At 41.6% G+C, this 26393-nt stretch overlaps 1 protein-coding gene across 3 annotated transcripts in view; it reads left to right on the forward strand.

Moving 5' to 3' along the window:
- Positions 1-26393, forward strand: part of DOCK4 (dedicator of cytokinesis 4) — a 405833-nt gene that overhangs the window by 364566 nt on the left and 14874 nt on the right. For all 3 annotated transcript variants that reach the window (XM_031455220.2, XM_031455219.2, XM_031455221.2), the window contains exons 36-43: positions 1865-2013; positions 3741-3827; positions 5624-5728; positions 11057-11198; positions 12578-12744; positions 15420-15506; positions 22467-22643; positions 23408-23491. In XM_031455220.2, the coding sequence (XP_031311080.1) occupies positions 1865-2013; positions 3741-3827; positions 5624-5728; positions 11057-11198; positions 12578-12744; positions 15420-15506; positions 22467-22643; positions 23408-23491 (998 nt within the window). The remainder of the gene's footprint in view (positions 1-1864; positions 2014-3740; positions 3828-5623; positions 5729-11056; positions 11199-12577; positions 12745-15419; positions 15507-22466; positions 22644-23407; positions 23492-26393) is intronic.

Here is a 26393-nt window from a genome sequence, read left to right on the forward strand (position 1 = left end):
TGGGGTTTTCTTAGGTGTCTGGCATTATGAGGATATGTGAGGAATTAAAGATTAGGAGATCTCAGAGAAAACTAGAAGGCTGTTCAAATACAGCACAGCTCTGATGATCTGATTACTAACTACACCACCATCCTTGTCCTGTCTAGAGCAGACTTCCATGGCAACCGGCATTGTGGCGATTCAGCTCTGTTTCTGTGTCCGCTGATTAACTGACACCCTTTAGCGTATATTCTCTCTGTCCATCTCACCACGAGAAACAGTTTGTCCAGGGCTTGTGGAGCAGAAGGCACCTCTGTCCCTGTTGGGCATCTGCCTCTTGGTCAGGATGCATCTTGTTTTTGTTTTTGTTTTTCCAGCAAAAGGTGATGATGGAGTCAAGGGGCTGGAGGCTTCTTAGGAGAGACAGTGGCAGGCTGCTCTTACCTGTAGTAAGTGGAGGGGCCAGGTCATGGGCAGACTTCCCTGTCACATCAGGGAGTCTAAATTTGTTCTGTCGGCTACTGAGAGTCATTGGCTAGTTTTAATCAGGGGAGCAACACGATCATGTGCAGTGGAGGAAGGTCATCTTGGTAACAGTGCACAGACTGAATGCCGGGGGATGGGAGACTGCTGGTGGGTGATGAAAGCTTCTGCAACAATCAGTGAAGCTAGAGGATTGAGCTCACCAGAGGTAATTAAAGAGGGAAAGAAAGGCCAGAGCCGGTGCCTTAAGGGACTTCCGCAGGAGAAAAGGAATAGAGATTCAGGCGTTTCTTATCACAACTCTATTTCATACATGGAGATGGCCAGTCATAGTCCCAGCACCCAGCATGTTACTTCAGAACATTATATGTAGTTACCCTTAAAGCAAATAATTGAAGAAAAGGAATTACCATTTATTGCTATTGTGTTAAAAGCTACTACTGTGTCTTTTGAGACACGTATAGGGATGGTAGTTAAATGGATTAAAAACACAAGGTTTCATTCATTTTATTCAATTTAGTAAATGAGATGGCTCTTACAGTGTGACAGGAAAAAAATTATCTTGGTCCTTCATCACTAACAGTAAATTCTGGTTCCTCTTCTGGACCTATTTGTCCATATTTATGGTTCAGGAAAAGAAGAGGCCTAAGAATGGCAAGTATTCTATTAAATACACTACCTGTCAACTATGCTTAAGCCGACAGGTCACCATGTCCACGTGCACCTGCAGATTATCATCTCTTTACATATTTCTCCGAGAAATCCTACCCGTACCCAACAGGGCATGACTTCAGTAGCCACTACTGATGTTTTGTGGGGCCAACCAGGGGGCCATAATCACACAGCCCACTCAGTTTGTGCTCTCTCACTCTCTCTCTCTCTCACACACACACACACCACCCAATACACACACCGGTTTCACCTTTTTCAGCTTTCCATTATCCAGAAGGATTTAGCTCTCATTTTTTTTGTTTGTTTGTTTCCTAATAAGCATGCCCTTTGGAAGATGCCCATAGTCCCACCCCAAGGGATTTATTTACCAATGAACTTCCCTAGCAAACAAGCGTGTCTCCCTTACCTCTTTGAACCAGCTACCGAAGATATCCTTAAACATTATTATGCCAGGAGCATGTGAGCATTGTAGGAGAAAGAGGGAGAGGAAGGGAAAGAGAGAAGAACAGAACAGAGAACTAAAAGATTAAATGCACACGTCTGATAATTCCAGGTTCCAGGGGAAATCATCATTCCTTAACCTTCTGTTGCATCTCTTCTGGACATTTTTTTCTTCAGTATCATGAAATTCAGAAAATCGTATTTTCTCCAGTTTGTCCCAAACCGGCCCCTTTTGAGGGGAGGTCGTTGGGGCCCTTTCTCAATGACCGCCTTTCCCCTTGGCTTTCAGAGGCGGCGTACACTCTCCTGTTATACGATGAGCTGCTGGAATGGTCTGACCGGCCCCTGCGGGAGTTCCTGACCTACCCCATGCAGACGGAATGGCAGCGCAAGGAGCACCTGCACCTCACCATCATCCAGAACTTTGACAGAGGCAAGGTGTGCGCCCCAGCCCCTGCCACCCGTGGCGGCTCCCACAGTGACTGTGTCGGTGTCATACTTCTTTTATTTCTCGTTCACCGATGGCCCCCTCTTCAAGCAGGCCTCCTCGAATTGCAATGTGCATTATGGAACCCCAGGAGTCTTTTGAAATTCAGACTCCCAGGCCCTACTCCTAGACATTCTGAGAAGTAGGTCTGGCTTGCAGCAGGGGATTCTGTGATTTTAACAAGGGCTCCAGGAAATTCCAATGTGTCTGAACATTGGACTCCACTTTGAGAAACACTGATCTAGAGGTGTCGACACCCTGGCATTTTATTATCTGAAAAACCATTGTCACACGTCACTCATCTCCCCAAATTGGCGTGTAGTATTCTGCCCTAGTCCACTTGTTTTTTTTAAGGTAAAATAAATGAAACTCAATTTGTTTAAAGACTTTTATGGCATCCCATCTTAGAGCTGCCTTGGTGTGTTGAAAAACCTCACTGAAGCTGATAAAGCAATTCAGTACATCCCACCCCACACTCATACCCTTCTCCATCTTCAAGGGTTTGCAGTACTCTTAGAAAGAAAATTGTGAATCTGACCCCAGTTGATTTGAACACTTGGATGCTTTAGTGATACGCATCTTAGATTTAAAGATATCTTCCAAAGTGCCAAGGTTAAACAGGAAATTAAAATACAAACAGTGGCTGTCATTCTTTTACCAAACATAATTGGTACACCTAAAAATTTGATGCAAAGGAATTGCTTTTTTCCCATCCTCCTCTATTATTTATATAACTATACTGATACCGTTTGTTACATTAACAGCAAGGAAATGCCTCTGTGCCCTCCTGCAGTCAAGTTTCCACCTGCAGGATAAGCTGTTACTGAACCTCTGGTTGCATCTATGGGCCCAATCCCAGGAGTCTGTGCTGGATCAGGGGTTGGAGACTATGGGCCATGGGTCACATGACAGCCCCCCCCACCTGTTTCCATTCAGCCCACAATCTAAGAACACTTTTACATTTTTAAATGGTTGAAGGAAATCAAAAGAAGAAGAGTATTTGACATGTGAAAATTAACTTGAAATTCACATTTTATTGTCTATAGATTAAAGTTTTGTTGGAACACAGCCAAGCTCATGTGTGTCCATGGCTGTTTCCATGATTTAACGGCAGTTGAGTAGTTGTGACAAAGGCCATATGGCCCACAAAGCCTAAGTATTTACTGTCTGGTGAAATAATTTGCCAACACCTGAGTTAGATCAAGGGATTTTTGCTTTTCTGCTGAGAGTAACCATCTGGGTCAGACCCTCACAATTTACAAGTGCACTTGGGCCAAATAAGGAACCCAGTGTCCAGTTGTGGATCATGGGGCCTTCGGGGTCAGTGGCAGTTCCCCCCCACCCCAGCTCTGGAGGCTTATTTATTCATCTCTGGCCATTGTGAAACTGCTCCTATTTCAAGAAGATAATTCTGAAATGACACAAGAAGATGTTTTTGCACCATATGTTAATGGCTTGTGGTGGGTCATCATTTCCAACTCTCTGAAGATTTTTAATAATTTACATTTTAATCACATGCTGCTTTCATGCTTCATGTTGCAACGGTACTGTTAAGGGTGGGTTATAAGGGTTAAGAAGTAAGGCTTGATCATATGAAAGCAGTCACCTCCTGACCTCTGGGTGGAAGTTAGCAAACGTGGCGAGATCATTGACATTTCTGTCCTTCGCTTGTCCGCAGTGTTGGGAGAATGGCATCATCTTGTGCCAGAAAATTGCAGAGCAGTACGAGAGTTACTATGATTACAGAAACCTGAGCAAGATGAGGGTAAGGTGCCGGGGTGCATTCTAATCGGGTTATGGAGTCCTTTTTTGATTAGCCTTCCAGTCTGGCGCTGTGAAATTATCTTTGTTAATTTCTTGCTATGTCTTCTAGAAAGCTTTTTAAGGATGCCTTTCCTCTGAAGCGTACGCCTCTGTTTATACAGAGAAGTAGCGTGAGGACCTGTGTGATGCTTCTGATTAGTACACAAAAAGCGAGCCTTTGATCTAGTCTAAACACGACATCTGAAATAAAAAAATTTAACCCAAGGTTAATACTTTTACTATGTTGAGGAAAATCTCCACACTGAAGAGTTTGCCACTTGTACACAAATCTCTGTAACAGTATGCCATCCTTAGTCCCCACATCTGCACAATGAAAGAGTGGGAATGGCTAGCTGACCCACTTTTAAATATTTGGGGGCTAACTTCTAGAGCTGTCAAATCTTTGTAGGTTCGAAATGTTTTTCTTTGCCAAACTTCAACCAAGGCCTTTGTACCCCAGAGCCCATGGAGTTTCATGTTCTGTGTCCCTGAACCAAATGTTTTATGCCTTCTTTTCTTTCAGGGTCAAGCAAGTCCCTCTGGTCCATCCAAGTCCTCATTCTTTAAAACATGAACATTTTGTGTCATCTTGTAGTGCTTGAGCTCTTCAGGGTTTCTAAAACAGGGGCATCAGCTTTTATACATTAAAAAAAAATTATGATGTTGCCTTTTAATTCTGAGGTAGCAAATTAAGAGACGACATCATAAACCTTTAACAGCTCAAAATCCCTTCCACCACAAGTAACTTACTCAGCCGACAGGCACTGGCCCTGTGCTCTTGGCGTAGTATTTCATGTCAGCAGATCATCGATATTTCTCCTGACGTGAAAACCAAGGAGGAAAAACGTTGTTTTAACTTCAGTCCATCGTGCTGGCTCTGGCAGGCCCTGTGGTCTTATGTGAACACGTTGCTGTGCTTCTCTTGGCTTCCCGTCCCTCCCACAGAAACGAGGTTACAGTGTTTACCCATGAGAGCCCTTGGGTGCCGTAGGCACTGAGCTTTTTATAAACCCAGAGCATTACACTTCGTGCCCACTGCTCTTTTAGGTGCTGTTACTGGGGGAGGGGGAAAGTATTCAAGTGCAATATTAGTCTTTGGAAACCCTGGGGGAGATAATACGGTGAATGGGAAACCTTAAGCTTTATGTACTTGATGGTTCCAACGTTGTCAAAGACACACTGAAGCACGTTCAGCCCAGACAGCACTTTGCGCTGTGGGCCCCCTTTGGTTTGGTTTGGTTTGGGTTTACCCCTGTCCAGCCTATACAAGGTTACACCTTTCCAAATGTCCCAAATTACCCTGACCCAGGAGAACTGAATCCGCAAGTGTGTACATCTGGCACAAGAATTCTCCAGAAAGGTTTTGCCCCTGAGAGTTCATGTTAATTTTTATTGGATTACGAAGAAAATACTTCCTCGATAGACTGTGTGCATAGAAATCATTGTTTTCAGTGAGAACATGTCATAATATACTCAAGCCCTTAAAGCAGAGGTCAGGAAACCACAGCCTCTGGGCCTCGCACAATTGAGTAGTTGTAACGAGGACCACGTGGCCTGCAGGGCCTAACATGTTTATTCTGTGACCATTTGCAGAGTAAGTTTGCTGATCCCTGTCTGAAAGCACAGGAGGGGAGTCATACCTTTTCTGCAAATGGAACTAAGATGTTCTCCTGTGTGTGGAAGAAATATCCTCTTCCATAAAGGGATGGAGCTAAAAGATGAGAGAAAATGACTAAAACCTCTCCTCTGCTCTCCTAGATGATGGAAGCCTCTTTGTATGACAAAATTATGGACCAGCAACGTCTTGAACCAGAGTTCTTCAGAGTTGGATTTTATGGGAAAAAATTTCCATTTTTCTTACGAGTAAGTGATACACTATTTAATTTGCTTTCACATTGCCAATATAGATATCCCAATCAAGAAAACTAAGATTTTAATGGCATTTTATCCTTTTAAGACGGGCAATAACATCATGAGATTTTCTTTTGACTTTTTAGTTGGCAAACACCATACTAATTGAGAATGTCTTGGTTTGAATAATTTCCCAAGATTTTAAACAATCGTTTAAGTTTTCTCCCTAAGTTTCTAAGCTTCCCATACTTTCTGAGAAATCTTTGGTAATCATAGTTGTTTCCTTTGTATCGTTGATATTCCCTCTTCTGTTCACTCTTCAATTTCCATAGAGTTAGCGTTAGAGAAAAATGGCAGGTGTCACGGGGCCTGAGAGTTGCAGACTACAGAAAACATGACAGTGTCACATCCTGTGGAAACTCTATCTCCAGAACCACATGAAGAGCATTGTTGGGCCTAGCTGATTTTGTGAAAAGATAAATGTCACCCAGCAGAGAGATCCAATTTCTCGCTAGTATAAACTATTTCTACAAAGGAAAAATTTCCAGACATTTCAGGCTACTGACTAGATAATGAAATATTTGACTCCATTCTTATCATTGTTCACATTGTGCCAAGTAGTATCTTATATACTCGAACACTTATGTAAGACCTCAACATGTAACATCCTACTTCGACTGACTGGCACGAAGCATTGGATGGGAGAGGACGTGCACCTCTCCAAGCAGCTACAGAGAACTGTCTGGGATAATTTGTAACACTGAGTGATTCACTACAAACTTTAAATGCAATATACACATATTTTGGTATTTATGTTGCCCTAAGTATCTCACTTTAACTGTCAGCACATATGAATATATATAGGTTGGGGGTACTCGAAGGAGAAGAGAGAGGAGAAAGATTTGACTTCATTGTTTCTTTAATAATCATTAACTTTTCAGAATAAAGGTTTTATACTTTATATATATATACTTTACATATATGTATTAGATGTATAAACATCTAAACACCATAGGCAGAGATTCATTTATTATTACATAGAACATTCAAACAACAAATCAGTCATCATTAATTGAAATGACTGTATATTGAGCATCATGCAGACTTAAGTAAAATCTCCTTGTTGGATTAAAAGAGAGTCCACATGACATGTGTGGTCACAATGTTGACTCCACAGTTGGACCTGCGTAAAGACAGACGAAAGCTTAATTCCAAATCACAAATAATGGCAAATTCAGAACACTTGCTGAATTTGAAAGACTGCATTTGGAAATGGACATGCTGGTCCTGGGCTGTCCTCAGCCACCCCCTGCAGAGTGCACATGGCCCGGGCCCAGGTTCTGGGGGAAGGGTGGGCATTCTAGAGCTGTGAGCAGCCCCGAGGGCTGGAGACCCCACGGGAGCGTCCAGACATGACTCTGCTGCAGCAGGCCCCTTCCTCTCTCAGCTCAAGGTCATACAAAGGTTACGTTTTCTCCCATATCATTCGCAGGGCTACCTGACCCGTTATGCACAGCAGGTGCAGTGTGTAGAGACTATTTTTAGATGGCCCACAAAACTGTTTTAATTTCTCTTAAAAGTCAGAATTAAAAGGTGAACTTTTAGAGTTAGAAGAAAATGTCATAATACATTATAATGCATGTTATACATTAGATTATTATTGATATATTTATTTTTATACCAAATCGGTCATACAATATGATTTTAAATATCTTTATGGAGAAAGTAGCCCATAAAAGTCATATGGTAGCCTTGATTGATCAAAATCTGAATTCAGCCGGCAAGTATATCATGCAGTACCCTGGACACCTGTCTAGCACGTGCAGTTAGAGTTAACTAGACTGTAAAGTGGTTTTTAAAATCGGAAGTAGTTTAGGAGCCATAATTATAAAGGGAATTTAACAGACTAGAAAGCTGCATCAGCTGATAAAATTAATTTTGTTGGAGAGTCAATTAGAATAAATCAATCTCTGTATCATTGTCCTTTTAGAAACAGCTTTTCTAGGTATAAATGGCATTTCCTTCAAAATGAAAGAGAAGGGTCGCCCTCTATTGGTTTCTAAAGAGCACTGCACCCTTCCAAGTCATGGCGCTAGACCTTTTCTTAGGAAATCAAATTTTAGTCTGTTCTTTGATTTAAAAACAAACCAATATCAACCTTAAAAATTTCCTTTCATCGTTTTATCGATTTCCAGCTAATGTTTAAAGCTCAAAGAAATGAATACGTTTATGTAATTGTATGATCTAAATGGTTTTACCCTCATGAAAAATAGGTTCTTTATAACAATGTTTTATGTGCATAGAATATCTCTGAATAATGATCTGTCTGAGGAGAATGACTGAGGTCAAGGGTGGGAGAGATTTACTTTTTACTGTATGTCCTATACTCCTTGGACTTTTTTTATACCACAGGTATGTATTTCCTTTAAAAAAAAAAGATAATAAAAAAAATTAAATCTTAACAAATATGACCCAGCAATTCCACTCCTAAGTATATGTAATCAAGAGAATTAGAAGTATAGGTCCACACAAAAACATGTCCAAGTGATCATAGCAGCATTATTCACAGTTGCCAAAAAGGGGAAGCAGCCCACATGTCCATCCACTGATGACTGGGGAAACAAAATATGGTATATCTGTACAACGGAATATTCAGCAATAAGAAGGGAATGAAGTACTGATAAATGCTATCAAATGAATGAACCTTGAGAATATTATGTTAAGTAAAAGAAGCCAGTCTCAAAAGACCACATGTTATATGATTCCATTTCTATGAAATGTCCAGAATGGGCAAATCCACAGAAACAGGAAGTATGGTAGTGGTTGCCAGGGGCTGAGGGGAGAGAGAACTAGAGAGTGATTGCCAACAGGCCTGAGTTTCTTTTTGAAGTAATGAAAATATTCTGAAATTAGGAAGTGTTGATAATTGCACAACTCTGTGAATATACTAAAAACAACTGAATTGCATACTTCAAAAGGGTGAATTATATGGTATGTGAACTGTATCTCAATAAAGCTGTGTATATTTTTAAAAAAGCATTGATAGTAAAAAAAAAAAAAAAAGCAAGATATTAGAAAATTCTTAATGCCACTGAATGACTATACACTTAGAGTAACTCCCCTGATCTGACAAATTGTTGTGGCCTATAAGCATTGCTTTAAAGCTGTTTCAGTTTTTTGAGTATTCAGATATTTATTTTGGGACTTCTGTCATATGCAGGGAGGTATATATTGTCTTATCAATCAAATTTATTATCTTTGGAGTAAAATTAAACAAGTAATACAGCATCAGAAGGTATGACTTCTATCAAGAAAGTGTTAAATACAGGATTGTTTCAGGGTCCTGATTTCTCGGGAGTCTGTCATAGCTTGTTTTTTTTCAGAGGATCATGACTGGTTTAGAGGTTGTGGGGAACCAGGGCAGGTTCTCAGAGCCCAGTCCTGCTGCCGTTTCCCCTGCTTGCCTGCAGCTGCTGCTTCTTGGCTGCAACCCTGCCCTTGGGAGGTTTCTGACTTCCTCACTTTGGCCCAGAGTTCTTCCTCGGGGTGTTTTACTCAATCACAGAAACCTCACAGAGCTGAGACCCTTTGGCCTGAACTCCCAGACCCTGAACCACTCTCTTTTAAAGATCTTCGGACCACGTTATCCCACAGCCTTTCTCAGCCTTGGTCGCTCCTAGGAGTTTTTCCAGGACATACCAGGCCATGCTCAGAACTGAGCTGTGGACTCAGACCTGAGCTTGAATCCAGTCACAAGGACAAAGTACGTAATGATCTTGATCCTCAGGTCCCAGTTATAAAATGAGGGAGCAAGAGACAACCTCTCAAATGTATTTGGGTTAAATGAGGTCTGTGCAGAGTGCCAGTCAATGACCGTGCTCAGCAGTTGTGATTTCATTATCATTCAACTGTCAGAAGAAGTTTCTTCATATCTAACCCGATCATTAAGGTACTTTTTAGACACATGCCCATCTTTCCAGCTCTGTAGCCTCCACCAAGGATGACCTTCATCATTTTTACCTGAATGAGAGAGAGGCCTGACCCACAGAATGTTTTGACATTTTATAAAAGCAAAACAAAAAGCAGACAAAAATTTGTCCAACATTTAGCAAGGCCTTAAACGTCCTAAATTTTAGCTTTGGCCGGTGAGCAGAATTCCTGGCTACAGGAGGCTGAGCTGAGTTGCTGACGGCGGGGAAGCGCCCTGTGCCAGCCCCACTGAGAGCTGGGTGCAGGTGGGCTCACTCTTCCTTTCCAGGGAAGGACCTAGGAGTGAGGTGCCAAGGCTGATCTCTGTGGCCTGTATAGGGAGAATGCAATAAGATGTATTTTTAGAGACTGCTTTTACTTTCTTTTCTTCCAGATTGAGAATTTATCCATTCAACTTTGATACCCAGTTTATAAAAATCACTGGTAACACATGTGTTCACAAGCCTTTACAGGGAACCTAATGGCTTTGTTTTGTCCTTCAGTGCTCTGAGAACCAGAGCCTCCTTTGCACCTCATGCGGGCGAACCCGGAAGAGTGAGGCGGGCTACTGGGACTCATTAAAACAGTAGAGATTTTAGAAATTCTTTTTATTTTATTTTATTTTATTTTATTTTATTTTATTTTATTTTATTTTTTATTGAAGTGTAGTTGATTTACAATGTTAGTTTCAGGTGTGCAGCAAAGTGATTCAGTTCTACATATACATACAAATTTTTTTGTCAGATTCTTTTCCATTATAGATACACATTACTATATATAAAATGAACAATAAGGATCTACCCTATAGCATAGTTCATATTCAATTTCTTGTAATAACTCTTTTTTTTCATTGAAGTATAGTTGATTTACAGTGTTGTATAAATTTCTGGTGTACAGCATAGTAATTTAGTTATGCATATATTCTTTTTCATTGTTAGTTATTACATGATGTTGAATATAGTTCCCTGTGCTATACAGTAAGACCTTGTTGTTTATCTGTTTTATATATATATATAGTTTGTATCTGATAATCCTAAACTCCTAATTTATACCCCCCACCCTCTCCCCTTTGGTAACCATCTTTGTTTTCTGTCTGAGTCTATTTCTCTTTTGTAAATAAGTTTGTGTCTTTTTTTAGATTCCATACATAAATGATATTATATGATATTTAAGAGTGAAGCTCATGATCTTTACCCTACATTTTTAATATGTGGGCAGATTTTTTAGACAGTTCTAGTGTCTTTCTTTGGCTGTAGTCTGTTGGTGTTGGGCATAGTGCTTAGTTGCTACCAGCGTCAATTTTCAGCTTCTCTCTGTAATTAATGCACTCAATTATATGGTCCTAATATTTTTTTCCAATTTCACCTCCAGAATAAGGAGTTTGTGTGTCGAGGGCACGACTACGAGAGGCTGGAGGCCTTCCAGCAGAGAATGCTAAACGAGTTCCCCCACGCCATCGCCATGCAGCACGCCAACCAGCCCGACGAGACCATCTTCCAGGCGGAAGCGCAGTGTATCCACACCTAGAAGGGCTGGAGTCCAGTTCCATCCAACTGGCCTTTAGCTCAGGGCATTTTCATGCAGGTGGTTCAGCCACTGGCCTCCTTTCAAGAGCCCTGTTCTCACTCTCCCTCATTCTCATCGTGTTAATTTTACCTTAGCTCCTTCCAAACAGAATTATGCTAGTTATTAACATGATGTCAGTTGAAAAGAAACCCCTTAAGGATTCTGTTAAAGAATTTTTTTCCCTTTTATTTAAAACTTTTATGTCTCTCTGCTTTTAAAGCTCCTTTTTAGTGATTTCCCATAGAATAATTTTCTTCCTTTGACATACGCTGTAGAAACTACTTCAGTTCAAGGAAATGACAGCATTATGTTTACTGGCACATTATCATTTACCTCCTTTCTTCTTTAATATTTTTAGTCAGGATAGAAGAGAGAGAGAGGTGCCTCAGTGTCTTTCAGGGATTCTTAGCCGTGGCATCTTGGACAGCCGTTAATAATTGCTGTGTAATTGGCTCTCCCAATGTCTAAACATGAACAACTTGACTGAAATTACACAGGCATTCGAGACAAAGGGAACTCACCCCAGCCCTGCTTTCTCAATCCCTCTGTCTCTTCCTGAATCTGATGGTCTTAAAGAAGACTAGAAATGCCCAGTGAAAATTATGGATGCCATTTCACAGTAGAAACTTAAAACGTAAAAAAACTTGCAAACAGAAGCAAGAAATTACATAAGGCAAAAGACTTTGCTATCCTTCTTCAAATGAGAAAAGAAAAAGGTAACTATACAAGTAAAACTGATACCCCTTTAATGTAATTTTTTAAAACAGCAACTATAACTAAACACTCTGCTTATCAGTACAAGACTGAGGAGAGTGGATACCACACATGTCGAAAGGCTGGAGACAAGGGGCTTATCAGTTACTGACAGTGCTGGTTACTGTCTTTGGTTGCATGAGTATCTTCATATTATTTTACAAACAAACAAATACATTTAAAAAGGCCCATGCAGGGACTAAAGATAACAGTGTCTCAAGAAAAAGCATTAAAATTAATACAGTTCTGGAATACCCAAGGTTCAAGCCATTCCCACCCATCCCCACCAAAAAAAAAAAAAAAAATCAATGATAAATAAATTCACACTTCATAGAAGTTTCAAACTGATACTTTGTCAGAATCACCTACATAAAACTACTTCAAGACCATAGTTTGAGAAGTGGTTTGCTATGAACCAAGTTCTTGGTACCTTGTTAGCAGTTTTTAAAATGACTTTGCCCCAGATAGAAACACCAGATGGTTACCCACCCTCTTCTCTGCCACAGCTCAGCCTAAGCCAGACTTCCATGGAGTTTGCCCAGTCAGGTTCCCTCCTTGACTCTTTAATCCTAGATTTGCAGATATATGCCGTGACTCCCATTCCGGAGAGCCAGGAGGTCCTGCAGAGAGAGGGTGTTCCGGACAACATCAAAAGTTTCTACAAAGTGAACCACATCTGGAAATTCCGCTACGACAGACCATTTCACAAAGGCACAAAAGACAAAGAGAATGAATTCAAGGTAATGGGCAGTTCTTAGGATACACAGTTTCCTTAGACTGTAAGCTCCATGGGGCCAGACACTTGATAAATGTTTACTCAGAATAGTCAAGTGACAGAACCAGAAGGGACCAGAAATCATTTAGTCTAGTTGTTTTCAAACTGTTCTGTGTATGCAGGTGTCATGAGGTGCTTTGTAACCAAGCAGAGTTCTCAGCCCAGGAATGCTGACTCAGTGGGTCTTAGAAGAAGCCCTGCATTTTATGACACAGCTAATGCCAGTGGTCTGGTCGTCAGTCCAGTTTTTGAGATCTCATGGTGCAGCTCAGTCCTCTCTTTCATTCATGTTGAACCAGCTGTGGGAACCTGAGGATATTTATTCTCAGAGACTGGAGACTGCCGTGATTAAAGGGCATTAATGAACAGGGGATTCTGGGACAGAACAGCTGGGTAGACACTGGCACGGTGGGAAAGTTCTGTTCTGTCTTTTGCCACATTTTCTGGTTAGAATGTTGTATAATTAGAACTTCTGAGAGGACCCAGAGTAAGAGCGAACATAGACTCTGTGTGTGTGTTGAGTTCACCATCCTCAGTAATTAGAGTGTGCCTTGCTAATTCTCTCTCACCCAGAAAGGAAAAGGTTTCTCACAGGGGCCAGATGTTTCCACAGGCAAATTATAATCTGTTCTTTTCTTGATAACAGTGACAAGTGAGACCAGTAGAGCCCCAGTTAGTCAGTATTCTCCCCCTAAATAATGTAAAACAAACGCATGGTTGTGGGTGAACTGGCTTAGGTTAGCTTCTTTCATCACGGATAGTCTCTCTGGAAGCTGGGAAACGTTGTCCTAACACTGTCAGTAGTTGATTGTGTGATGTGAACTCACCTTGCCACCCCTCCATAAGCATCAGTTCCCAGCGCTCCCAGCAGTGAGTCCAGGAATTACTCATAGCCAAGTGATCAGAAGGGGAGGCAGTGATAGTTTCGCAGTGTTGTGGTGGGACTGAGCAAAGCACAGTCCTCTGGGAAGGAGTTGTGATGTGACGGGTTAAGTATGGAGGCCAGGAGACCGTTGGAAGACAGCACTGAGATGTTACTGACAAGATCCACGATCGTTTTCTAACCCGTTGTGACACTTATGTTTTTCTTTTTTGCCTTCCAAAGCCAATTAAAGATCATTAGTTTATGATAGAGTTTTCATTGCAATTGTTTCTGGTGAATAAAAAGTCAAAGATCCACCAGAGTCAGGCAGGTGACTTGCCCAGAGTCACATTCTGATGACCCCAGACGCTGTGCCAGAACCTGCTCCCTCTGACACCTCCATTGCTTTCGCTGCTGCACCATGTGTCCTCTTGGCCATCACTTTAAATATTTATCAATGGTGTGGCAATTCCCGTAAATATAAATCTGGCTCTTTATTCCTCTGCTCAGAGCCCTCAGCACCTGGCTTCAAACTGCCCTTCCAGAAGCCTCGTCTCCACCACAGCCCACTCACCCACCCCCATCCGCTCCAGCATTACCAGACTTTTCCCTTCATCTCTTTCCCTTTCATCAGCCTCTCGCGGCTCCGCGCCGGCTGCTGCCTGCGCTGCTTCCCCCGCTCAACGCCTGGCAAACTCCTACTCACTCTTCAAAATTCCGCTCACATGTCACCTCCTCTGAGAAGTGCCGTCCTCCTCCCACAGGGATAGCGTGCCTGCCTGCTTTCTCCTCTGTTTTCCCTCAGCACCTGGAGCATTCCTGCCTCTGCTCACCTCCCTGACACCATTAGAACACGTGGGGCTTCTGCCCCAGGGCCTCTGTTCTGTTCACCTCAGTATAGCTTGGCTGGTGCAAAGAAATCCATTTGTTGTTGTTGAATTGGTGGCACTCTTAGGAATTCTGTAAAGTGTATTATCCACGTGGGGCTACACTGGGTATAAATAAGAGACATGAGGCAGAGGTGCAGAAGCCCAGTTGACAAAAGAGAAACTTGTCATCCACCACAGCTCTTCTGAAAGGGGGTGCTCATGTCATGGGGTTGCTCATCCTGGCCAGAGGGAGCCCCAGCTCCTAAATACAGCTCCTCCTGGGTTACAGCAGTGCAGATCCACACAAGAGAGTGTGGCACAGTGGCTGAGCCAATGGAGAAGTCGGAAGTTCTGGGGCAGGGGTTCTAGGGCCAGCTCTGCAGAGGATGAGAACGTGGCTTTGAGCAGGTCACAGTGCCTCTTGGAGGCTAGGTGTTGTCATCTTTAGAATAGAAAGGTCAGGCTGTGTGATTCCAAAAACTCTTTCCTCCTTGAGGATTCTGTTACTCTAATCCCTTGTGGACTGGCTGACACTAGTACCCCTTCCAGACAAAAATAGCTAGACCCCTTGAGGAGTGGAGAAGGTTTAAATTAGAAATTCAGAGAAACAGTAAAGAAAATAAGGCAATGGCCTGTTTCTGTATTTTTAAGCTTGCTACCTGGACTAGACCATTTATTCTACACAGAAAAAAGTTCCAGGTGATATACAGTAGAATTAACATAAGCTTCAGCATGTCTTACGGTGATAGCTTCCTGAGTGCAAAGGAATTGCCGAGGTGCTGGAAGGGATACTCAAGACAAGCTGACAGAAAACGAAAGCTTGATCACATGGAATGGCAAACGTTAGTCATAGCTCAGTAACTAGGAGGAAGGGTAACTTGGGGACTTAATTTGTTTTGTAATTCGCAGAGTCTCTGGGTGGAGAGAACATCGTTATACCTGGTGCAGAGTTTACCTGGAATTTCCCGCTGGTTTGAGGTGGAGAAGCGTGAAGTGGTAAGGATGCGAGCTTATTCTGAAGTCCTTTCTTGTCACAGCTGCTCACCTGTGGTCAGGCCATGTATTCGTTGCTTCTGCTTTGGACTCGAAGTCCCTGGAAGCACTCATAAGTAAGTTAGTGCATGTTTGTGATACTGGCTGTTAGGACCAAAGCTGGAAGGGGAACGTTATTGTGGACCCATCTCAGCCGGCCAGAAGGAGTCCTCAAAAATAGCTCTGATGGCGCCTGTACATGACTCTGGCCCTTGAGTTAGAAGAACTGGAATTCCAGCTCTCCTAACTACTCTCCCTCTGTGACCTTCACTGCTTAGCCCGTGCCAGGCCCGTGGGAGACTTACCCACGTTATCTTATTTCATCAACATATCAGAGCTACAAGGTACGTGTTTTTATCCCCATTTTCACAAGTTTTGACAAGAGGTTAAAAGCCTTTGCCAGAGGTCCCATAGCAAGATACTAAAAAAAGGAGAGACTGTAACCCAGAGTTTTCTGACTCCGTAGCCAGTTATGTGCATCCCTCCCAACCTTACAGGAGCACTTCCTTCCCAAATTATCTTCCACCAGTGGCTTGTCCTCCCTGAAATCTCTCCAAGCACTGACACCACCCTCAGCTTACCCTGTTCTATCACACTACGGATGTAATGGCATTTTCATTTGACAGGGCCAAAAAAATGCAAACAGCTCCCTTAACAAATGGAACTCAGTTCAGCAGACCCCATCAGTGTGGTTGCATTCTTGTCAGGTCTGAATCAAAGGTCCACAAAGCCCATGGCTTCCATGGAAGAGGAGAGGCCGCTGAAAGCTGTGTTCAGAAAGTCTTATTGTTTTGCTTCCTGCTGATTGGCATGGGCCCAGCCCACAGAAATGTTCTTAGTCATCCATGCTGCACTGATGATTCAGAGAGCCTTCTCAGCTGCTTACTACCCAGAGTGGTAAATTCTGTGAAGTCTCACCAACGTTCCTAACTTTGGAAATCATACACACAGACACACACACACACAGACACACACACACACACACACACACACACACACACCCCGATAATAAAAAGTAGTATGCTGCTAATGATTAAAGGGGCATTACTAAACACAACCTTTCAAACGTAGGCTGCCTCCCTTATTAGAATATGCAGTCTTATATTCTGTCAAACAGAACAAGTCAAACTGGGCTGTTTTGTTCCCTAAACACAGCCCACTTCTGACAGCCTCCTGTCTTTCTCTTGTTCCCACTACGTGGCATATTCCCCACCTTCTATTAAAGTTGTTGGTTTACTGCTTTAATTCCTAGTGCAGAAGGTCCTGAAGATCAGGGCACATAGTAGGTACTTAATACATACATGCCACACTGAATTGAAATTCCTTGTGCACCAGGCCAAAACCTAGAAGATTCTGAATACCAAAAGAGTTTTTCATATGTTTGGTACCAAAAGAGTTTTTCATATGTTTGGCTCCAAAATTCAGTTGGCAATAAACCTAACCTGATCTTACCTAGGACCTATTTATGATCTGTATCTCACTTATATGACTATTTATATGCTGTACTACAGAAATATTAATGCATTTGATTAAAGGGAACTTCCCCGGACCCTGCTTGAGGATTACCTAATATATGTGCCCTATATTACCTTTCTAAAATCTGAAAAATTCTGAATTCTGAGACATCTGGCACCAAAGATTTCAGATGAGCTTGTGGGCTTGGTCCTCTGAGTTGTCACCCAGAATGTATTATCCTGTTCTTTCAAAGATGATAATGCCTTTGAACTACTGCTTCCTCAGGAGTTGTTTTTACTGTTTTCAAAACAATATTTTTTTTGATTAAAAATAAGCTTATTTAAAAACTTTTAAACAAGATGAAAAAGCTGTTAAAAGAATGTATAAATAATACTTTTTAAAACTCCAGCTAAAGATAATGCCAATATTACCACACCCCACATCATAACTATCAGAAAAGTGTGCAGCTCTGCTTTCAAAATTGCCCAGAATCCAACCACTCGTCACCTCCATGCTGATAGCGCCATCTAGTGCCTGATTTCTGCAGTAGTCACCTAAGGGGTCACCTGCTTCTGCCTTTCTGCCCTCCCCCTGCTGCCTTCTGTACACAGCCGCCAGTGTCCTTTTCAAACTAAAGTTATATCGTATAAAAATAGAGAAAAGATATAATGAACCTGGTTTACCCATCATTTTACTTCAGCAACTATCCAAAAGGCCAATTTTGTTTCCTCTACACCTCTCTGCATTCCCTTTCCCACTGGTTTATTTTGAAGTAAATCTCAGACATCATATTTCATCTGTGTAAGATTTTAGTCTGTATGTTAACAGAAAACATAACCTGGATACCATTATTGCATCTAAAAATTTTAACAGTGATTTCTTGATCACAAAATATCCAGTCCACTCACACTTCTCTGAGTCTTTATTTTATAGGTTTTCATTTGGTTTTGCATTTCTTGTTTGAATCTGGACCCAAGCAAGGGCCATACAATGCAATTGGTTGAAATACCTCCTAGACCCCATTTGATCTGTAAGGTCCCCCCGAATTACTTTTTTTTTTCTTGCAGTTTTTTTTTGTTAAAGAAACTAGGTTGTCTACCCTGAAGTGTTCCCTTAAGTCTGAATTTTGCAGACTGCGAATCAGTGGGATCATTTAGCGTGTTTCTTTGTTCCTTTTTTTTTTTTTATATTGGTGGTTAGATCTAGAAGCTTGATAAGATGTTGTTATTTTATTTTTTATTATTTTTTGCATGAATACTTGATAGGTGGTGTTATATGCTCTGGTTGGCAGCCAGTGATGATCATTGCTCCTATCCAGCCTGTTAGGGGTTACAAATGGTGATATTTTATCATTCTTTCTTTGTTTATTGATTGGAATACTTCTCTAAAGAGAAACATCCCCTCATCAACTATCTGATTACCCTGAGGTCTAGGAAAGAAGGATAATGCTCTGTTTCTTTCCTTTATTTTCTAGTTTTCAAAATAATTTGGCTCCCTAACAACATCCTTTGAAAGTGATTGGAGAGGTTTTTGTTGGGTTGGTTTTGTTTTTAGTACCAATAGTAACTCATGGATTTAAATGTATTTGGTTTGTTTCAATCCACTGCAGTTATTATTCTTCCTAATTTTCAATTGTTCTGTTTTGCCCATTGGGAGTCTCTTCAGATTGGGTCCTCAGTCTTTTTGGCAGTTTCCAAGCTGTCTTTGGCACTGAGCTAACACATAGGACCGGTTGTCAAATCAGGCATAGGAGTCAGCATCGAGCTTTACTAATAATTTTAAGGCAATCAAGAGGCTCCAATGAAGCAGGGAGACAGCTGAGACCTCAAGCCTTGTCTTCCAGGTCCTTCTTCCCCTAATCAATAGTAATAATCTGGTCTAATAGTTGGAGTCTCTAAATAAAGCTCACAGAGTTCCTCATACAGGGGGCACATTTGAAGTATGAAATATACTGTGACACATTCCATTTTGTTCCCCAGGGAGTTGTCAGACTTCTCAGGGACCTTCTCCAGGGAAGCATGCCTTATGGACTCTGGGTTTATTTAGTATAAGCAGTCCTTTAGCCAGAGACCTCCTGCTAAGAGCATTCCATAGATACTATCTCTTCCTCCTAGCAGTTGGTCTGTCTAATTTAATTTGAAGTTTCGATTAACAAGGAGATAAGACGAGGTCACCTGCTTTCTCTTCTGTTCCCCAAGGACATCCCTCCAGTAAAGAGACTGAGTGGACCACAAGCCAGCTGCTTTAAGGCCTTCCTCGCTTTCTGGCATGACTAGGTAGACCAGGGTCACCTGTGCAATCCTGCCCCAGACCAGAAAGCAACCATTTCCCCAATGACTCCAATTCTGTTGAGTCGTAAACAGTATTTAAAGATCACAGTCTGGGACCAAAGGAAAATAATTCCTTGATGAACATCTTTACACATCATTCTTTGCACACTTCTTTGACCATGTCTTTAGAATAAGAAGTGAATTGAGCTCTCAGAGGGTCCACAGTGCAACCTTTGATTCATGGATCAGCAGTGGTGTGTATCAGTTTCTGCCGTGTCTGGAGGAGGTAACTGTCCTTGGGAATAGCCACTTCCCCAGCATCCCCTCCAACACTGGGTGTTGTATATTATTTTAATCCTTCCAAATACTAGCTCAAAAATGATTATAGTAGGGTTTTTTGGCATTTGTTGAAGATGATATGTTTTTATATATTTATTTACTCGTGTGTGCGTGTGTGAATGTACTGATTCCTATTCTTTGTCTAGTTTTCTTCAGTATTTGAGATATATTGATAATTCATCTGGAAAAAAAACCTTGGAAGTATATTCCCAAGCTGTTATTTGTCTTTTGCCTGTGTTTATTGTATTTTATTTGATTTACTTTTAAAAATTTTCTTCATATTAATAGCATTTGAATTTTAAAGGTATGACTTTCTTTTTTTATAATTATAGTCAAAAATACACAAAAGTTACCATCTTAACCATTTTTAAATGTATAGGACAGTATTATTAACTATATGCACGTTGCTGTGTAATATCCATTAACTAATAATTTCCCTTCCTCCCTCCCCCCAGAGCCTGGCAACCACTGTTCTGCTTTCTGTTTCTAAGATGTTTTGTTCACTTTTTAACTTTCAGTTCATCAGAGCTCTCAGACTTCTTCTTTATGATTTAGCTTTTGTGATCATAAAACAAAAGTTTAATGTCCTAAATAATTGGAAAATAAAAACCTGTTTACCACCATTCAGGTAAAGAAACAGAACATTGCCAGTAGTATCTTGTGGGCCTCCTGTGCATCCTTTCCCAATTACGACTCCCTTATCCTAACTTTTATGGTATCCATTCCTGTGCTTCGTTTATTACCTTCAGATGCCTCCTTAAACAAGTCAGTATAGTTTTGCCTGGGTTTGAACTTTATACAGGCATACCTCAGGGATGTTGTGGGTTCAGTTCCAGACCACCACAATAAAGCAAGTCCCACAGATCTGTTAGTTCCCCAGTGCATATAAAAGTGATGTTGACATGATACTATAGTATATTGTGTGTAGTAGCATTATGTCTAAAAAACAGTGTAGATACCTTAATTACTTTATTGCTTAAAAAATGCCAAAACAATGACGAGTAACATCGAGGATCACCGATCACAGATCATCATAACAAATATAATAATGAAAAAGTTTGAAATATTGCAAAATTTGCCAAAATGTGACACAGAGATATGATGTAAGCAAATGCTGTTTCAAAAACGGCACTAATGGACTTAGTGGAGGGTTGTGACAAACCTTCAATTTGTAAAAAGCACAGTATCTGTGAAGCACAGTAAAGCAAAGCACAACAAAATGAGGCATGCCCATATAACCATGTCATACTGTGTGTATTCTACTATAACTCGCATCTGTTGTATTAGTCCATGTTCTCATACATAACTTAAGTTTGTTTTCATTGCTGTATAATAGTCCACTGTATCCACATACTACAGTATGCTTATGCATTCTACTGTTGATGGACACGGATTTTGGAGATGATGATGAACATTTCTGTACATGTTTTCTGATGCACATATATGCACATCTCCTTCTCTACTTTTCCTCAAATAGATGTCGAGGAGTAGACTTGCTGGATTATAAAATATAATAAATAATGCCAAACTGTTTTCCAAAGTGATTGAACCAATTTGAACTTCTAGCAGCAGGAACTGAGAGCTTCACTTGCTCACATTCTCACTCTCATTTGCTATCGTCATACTTGTTTTTGCCATTCTGGTGAGTGCTTGATAGTAGGTCGTGGTGGTATTGCTTTCCACTTCTTTGATCACAAATGAAGTTCAACCCCTTTTCCTATGTTGACTGGTCATTTGGGTTTCTTCCTTTGTAGAGTGCCTGAGTCTTTTGTTCATTTTTAATTGGGTTGATTGCCTTTTTCTTTATGGTTTGTTAGAGTTCTTTATTCTCTCTATGTCCAGAATAAAGAGAACTCTATTGACTCTACGCTGGGACATAGGCTGTTTGATGGTTTTACATATTACAAATATCTTCTACTTCTGGCTTATCTTTCCATCCCTTTTATAGTGTTTTTTGATGAATGTACATTCTGAATTTTGACATAGATTATTCTAGTACTTTTCAGTGTTGGTTTAAGATAATCTAAGTCACCTTGAAAAACTCTTAATTTGTTTCCTTAACTGAAAGAACCAATATTTAAATGTGCTTATTGTAAGCTTGAATTCCTGGACAGCTGAGAGCTTGGCAGACCTTCTCTTCAAAGAGAATGTCAATGACACTGACAGTCACAGTGCTGTACATATGAAGAGCGCTTTCCTCATTTTCACGATTAGGTCTCTCATACGACCCAGAATTTTTAAGTCATTATTATTCTCTTTGGCTCTCCTTCATCAAATAGACCCTGTGGCATATATGATTATCTTATTTTCTGTAACTCCCAACTGTGTGCCATCCTGTGCCACCTTATGGTACTGTTCTGTATGCATCTGGGGTCCATATGGGCGTATGACCCATCTTCCCAACTGGGCTGAAATCTCCTTGATATCAGAGGATCTGTAAATGCATCTTTGCATCTCCTGGGTACTCTGCATTAAGCAAGCATCTAGAAAGGTGCTAATAATATGCAGGGCCCCTGAATACTTAGCCCTTCAAAAGAAAAGAAAAACAAGTTTTAAAAGACCTAAAATGCTTGAATTTTCTCTCAGGGATTAAATTGATTGTTGCAGGGTGAGTATATAATTGATGGTTGCTGATTCCACATTTCAACCAATAAATATAATCACCTTCTCTTTCCAGACCTCTCTAATGAACAGCTAATTTGTCTTCCACATCCTTGTCTATTCTGTTGGATGGCCCCTGGTGGAAACAGTGATGGGAGCCAAGGAGGAGCACAGATAATTCGGAACATGGATAATCTACTTTGTCTTTCCTCTTGAATGTCACACAATCCATTATATATTTATGCTCATTTGTTCTCAGGTAGAAATGAGTCCTCTGGAAAATGCAATTGAAGTATTGGAAAATAAGAATCAGCAGCTGAAGACTCTGATTAGTCAGTGTCAGACAAGACAGATGCAGAATATTAATCCCCTGACCATGTGCCTGAATGGAGTTATAGATGCTGCGGTTAATGGTGGAGTTTCCAGGTATCAAGAGGTGAGGATTAGGTATTATTGTCTGCAGGTATCAAGAGGTGAGGATTAGGTATTATTGTCTGCAAGTTTTCAGATGTGATTTCTTAAGGTTTCAGAAGTCCTTTTTCAGAATATGCACACATACTGGCCTGTTAACATAGCACTACAATGAACACAAACAGATTTCTTTGTTAAATAGAGCAAACATACAGTCATTTGTGATGCACACTTACTCCATTTCCCAATGTGATATTTTGAGGATAACAGTGTGTGTGTGTCTGTCTGTCTGTCTTCTTGGATGAATAAAAGTAGTGAGGGTTTCAGGATTGTTTAATAAATGTCTACCTAAAACATTTCCCTGAGCAAAGAGGTGCACAGACATTGAAAAATCTGATCTTGTTTGGAAGATTCTTTAAGTGGACTTTCATCTGCTGCCTTAGTTTTAAACAGAAGGGCACCTTAGCTTGGACAGTGAGGCCACCATCTTGATCATTCTGAATCTTAAAACTATTTTAGGATGTAATGGGATAAAGCTTATTGAATTGGATTTGCTATTTGTTTGTTTTACAAAAGATACAAGGATTATATACAATCCCTGTTTCCCCTTTAACAACTGTTTCCTTATATTCCCATCTGACCAGCTGACCCCACTCTGAATCACTCCATCTGCCTTCAAAAGTGGTATATACTGGTGTCATTTCTTTAAGGATGTCTTCAAAAACAACTGTGTCTTTTACTTCCTTTGTATCTCTCCTGAAGTAAACCAACTCTCCCTTCTCTTATTAGGCATTCTTTGTCAAAGAATATATCTTAAGTCACCCTGAAGATGGAGAGAAGATTGCCCGGTTAAGAGAGCTGATGCTTGAGCAGGTAAGAGGGGCAGAAATCCATCACCTTCTCCCTCTTTGGGGTAGATACGTGCTTGCTTACCCAGAGTCCCGTCTACCTGGTTTTCTACATCGCTGATCTATCTGAAGCTAGCAGTCAGGGGTTACAGATTCACTTGTAACGTATCCCAATTTGCTAATTTCTACTGTCTCTTTCCACTTTGATGCAAAAAGAAACAAACAAACAAACCCAAAAAAATGGTAAGTAGACTATGGCAGCCCCTTGTAACAAACAGCTGCATGCAGTCTTTCTGAACGTGCTTTGAATGCTCTCTCCCCAAAGACTTGAGGCCAACTTTTCACTCAAGATTTCGGAATCAAGTAAGTTCTGGCCAACTCAAAATGAATGAATGAGCAAATGAATGAGTGAGATTCTTGCCTAAATGTTATAATGAGGAAGTGGGCAATCAAAAAATACCCTTTGTTTTAAAACAGTATTACGTTGTGCAGACTTAAGCCTATAGACTAATATGATATGTACCGAACTAGATCCAACCTCATCCTTTTCTCCACCAAAGAAGCATAGTTTATTTTTGCGTATTTGGTTCCATCAAGTACAAAGAACCAGAGTGAATACTCTGTTGCCTGCTCTGCCCCTACTGATAGCTCCTGGCTGCAAATGATTTGAAAAACCTCTGATGGGAGGCTGGGTTCAACAGGAAATAAAGACATTTCAGACTCCTGAAAAATGGAATATGTATGATAAAATGTGACCAAAGCATCTCTTTCTACTTGATAATACCAAAGTAATACACACAAAAAGCATACTCTTTTGACTTAGGAAACGATGAGGTTGTATCTGGTTTTAGTCCGGACTTTGTGGTTTGTAGGCTCAGTCTAGAAAGCTTAATACTGAAAGGAGAGAAGTGGCCGTGGGCAAGGACCATGGCTCAAAGAGGGTCAGTTGTCCTGCTTCTGGAAAGGAGAGAGGAATTACCTGAAGTAGACCTGCAAGGAAATACAAAATCAGTCAAATTCTCCGCGTGGCCCTGGGGACGATGTAGATACCGGAAGTGACGTGAGCAGCGTAGGTTACCCGGTACTCAGGATAATGGAATGACTTGAGCCTTTGTTGATTCTTAAAAGTATCTATTTTGTAGCACGGTCTCTGTGAGTGGTTTGCCTCACCCCAGGATTCTCATCTGCTGTGTTCAGGCTGGCTGAATTCTTTCCCTAGAGTTAAAACCAAAAGGACTAAGAAGAAACCTCTCAAGGAAAATGAAATCGAGGAACCTTTGTTTCCTCCACATCCTGCCTGATTATGTTCATGGGGCTTTGTGGAAAGAGCTGTCGCCTAGGGGGGCATTAGATCCTATCACAAGCCAGGTGGTGCAGGTGACAGCCCTGTGACCTTGGGCAAGTCCCCTTGTCTTTGTGGGACCGTAGAAAGGGGGTTGGGCTGGAGAGGGCACTGTCTAGTAGACATGGAGATGCACTGCCCCAGTGCTCCTGCAGAAAGGACGTGTGGTCCCACCTGCTGGAAGACCCCTTCAGCTTTCAGTCCTGCAGGGATTGCCTCCTGCAGACAGCCACCTAGCCTGAGACCCCCTCCTGCCTGCATGGCCCACATCCAGCAACTGAGGAGGAGATACAGAGCCTGGCTGGTTGCACCCAACACAGTGCAACTGACAGACCCTTAAAGGTCCAGAGCTCTGCTGGGGTCGGCAAGGGCTGACAGGCTGTCGTGCAGGTCAGTTTCTTCTTTGGTCAAGTCCCGCTTCTGCCCCTCCCTCCCTCCCTTCCACAGGCAGGGATCCCAAGCATACCCTCCAATAAACAGCCTGATGTCCATGCCGGAGCCTCATTCCAGGAGAACCCAAGCTGCAACATTCCCTGGACAGAACGGAGGCCCCTCCCAGCCAGTGTCTGAAATGGAGAGGGCAGGGGCCCCTTCCTATGCTTGGACTCAGCTCCTGCATCCCTTCCACCCTGACCGCAGAGAGCCCCTTGCCCTCTGTGCCGCAGACACACACTCCTCTCCAGCTCTTCCTTTCAAAGTTGTCCTTGATGTTGATTTCAGGGTATTTTTGTCTTCATGCAGATGTGCTGTGGTGGTTGGGCAACCACAGCAGAAGCTGCCTCAGTTCTGACTCCTTAGGAAGGGGCTGGATGCTCCAACCCTCCGCTGTCAGTCCTGGTTGACCTGAGCTTTCAGACTTGAATCTTCACAGGCTGTAAAGATAAAAGACTGTTGTAGTGATGGGTGGTTTGTTTTTCTCTCAGCCTATGGAGTTTGCTCTTTTGACCACTGTCGTGTGGGGGCATTTTTAAAAAATGTCAAAGGCAGCTGCTACTCAAATCAAAGGGATTAAGCACTATTGACAGTTGAACAAAGAAAACGTGAATGTTTATATTCTTCTCTGTGTAGGTCCTCACTGCAGGAAAACTTTTTTTAAGAGTAAGAGCTGTTCCCTTTTTGTGTTATAATAAGTGAACAAGAATAATATATTTTTATTTAAACAAAAACAAGAAGCCTAGCAAGTGTTAGAGAATCCCTGTTCACATATTCCTTCCTCCCTGACAGATTCTGAAAATCTGGGAGAGGGAGGGACGGGCACAGACAAACCTGATGGAAGGGAGAGAAGGATAACATAGCGAAGAGGCTGCCATCCAGAAAAGAGAGCCCTGGGGAGGACCGCCTGGCCCTACTAACAGGGAGCCCCCTTCGCTGCACCCCCCTATCCCGAGAAGGGCAGGAAGGGGCCAGAGGGACGTGCAGCTGTGTAAAGGGGCTGTTATAGATCAAAAATACAAGGCAGAGAAACTCGGAGTAGTAGGAAAATCAAGTCTTTGGAATCAGAGACCTAAGTTCAAATCCCATTCGTCCTTTAGTGCACACAGGATTTTGCTGCTCCTCATTATCCTCACCTGGACATTAAGGATTG

Source organism: Camelus dromedarius, chromosome 7 (assembly GCF_036321535.1).
Source record: "Camelus dromedarius isolate mCamDro1 chromosome 7, mCamDro1.pat, whole genome shotgun sequence".
NCBI classification, from domain to species: Eukaryota; Metazoa; Chordata; class Mammalia; order Artiodactyla; family Camelidae; genus Camelus; species Camelus dromedarius.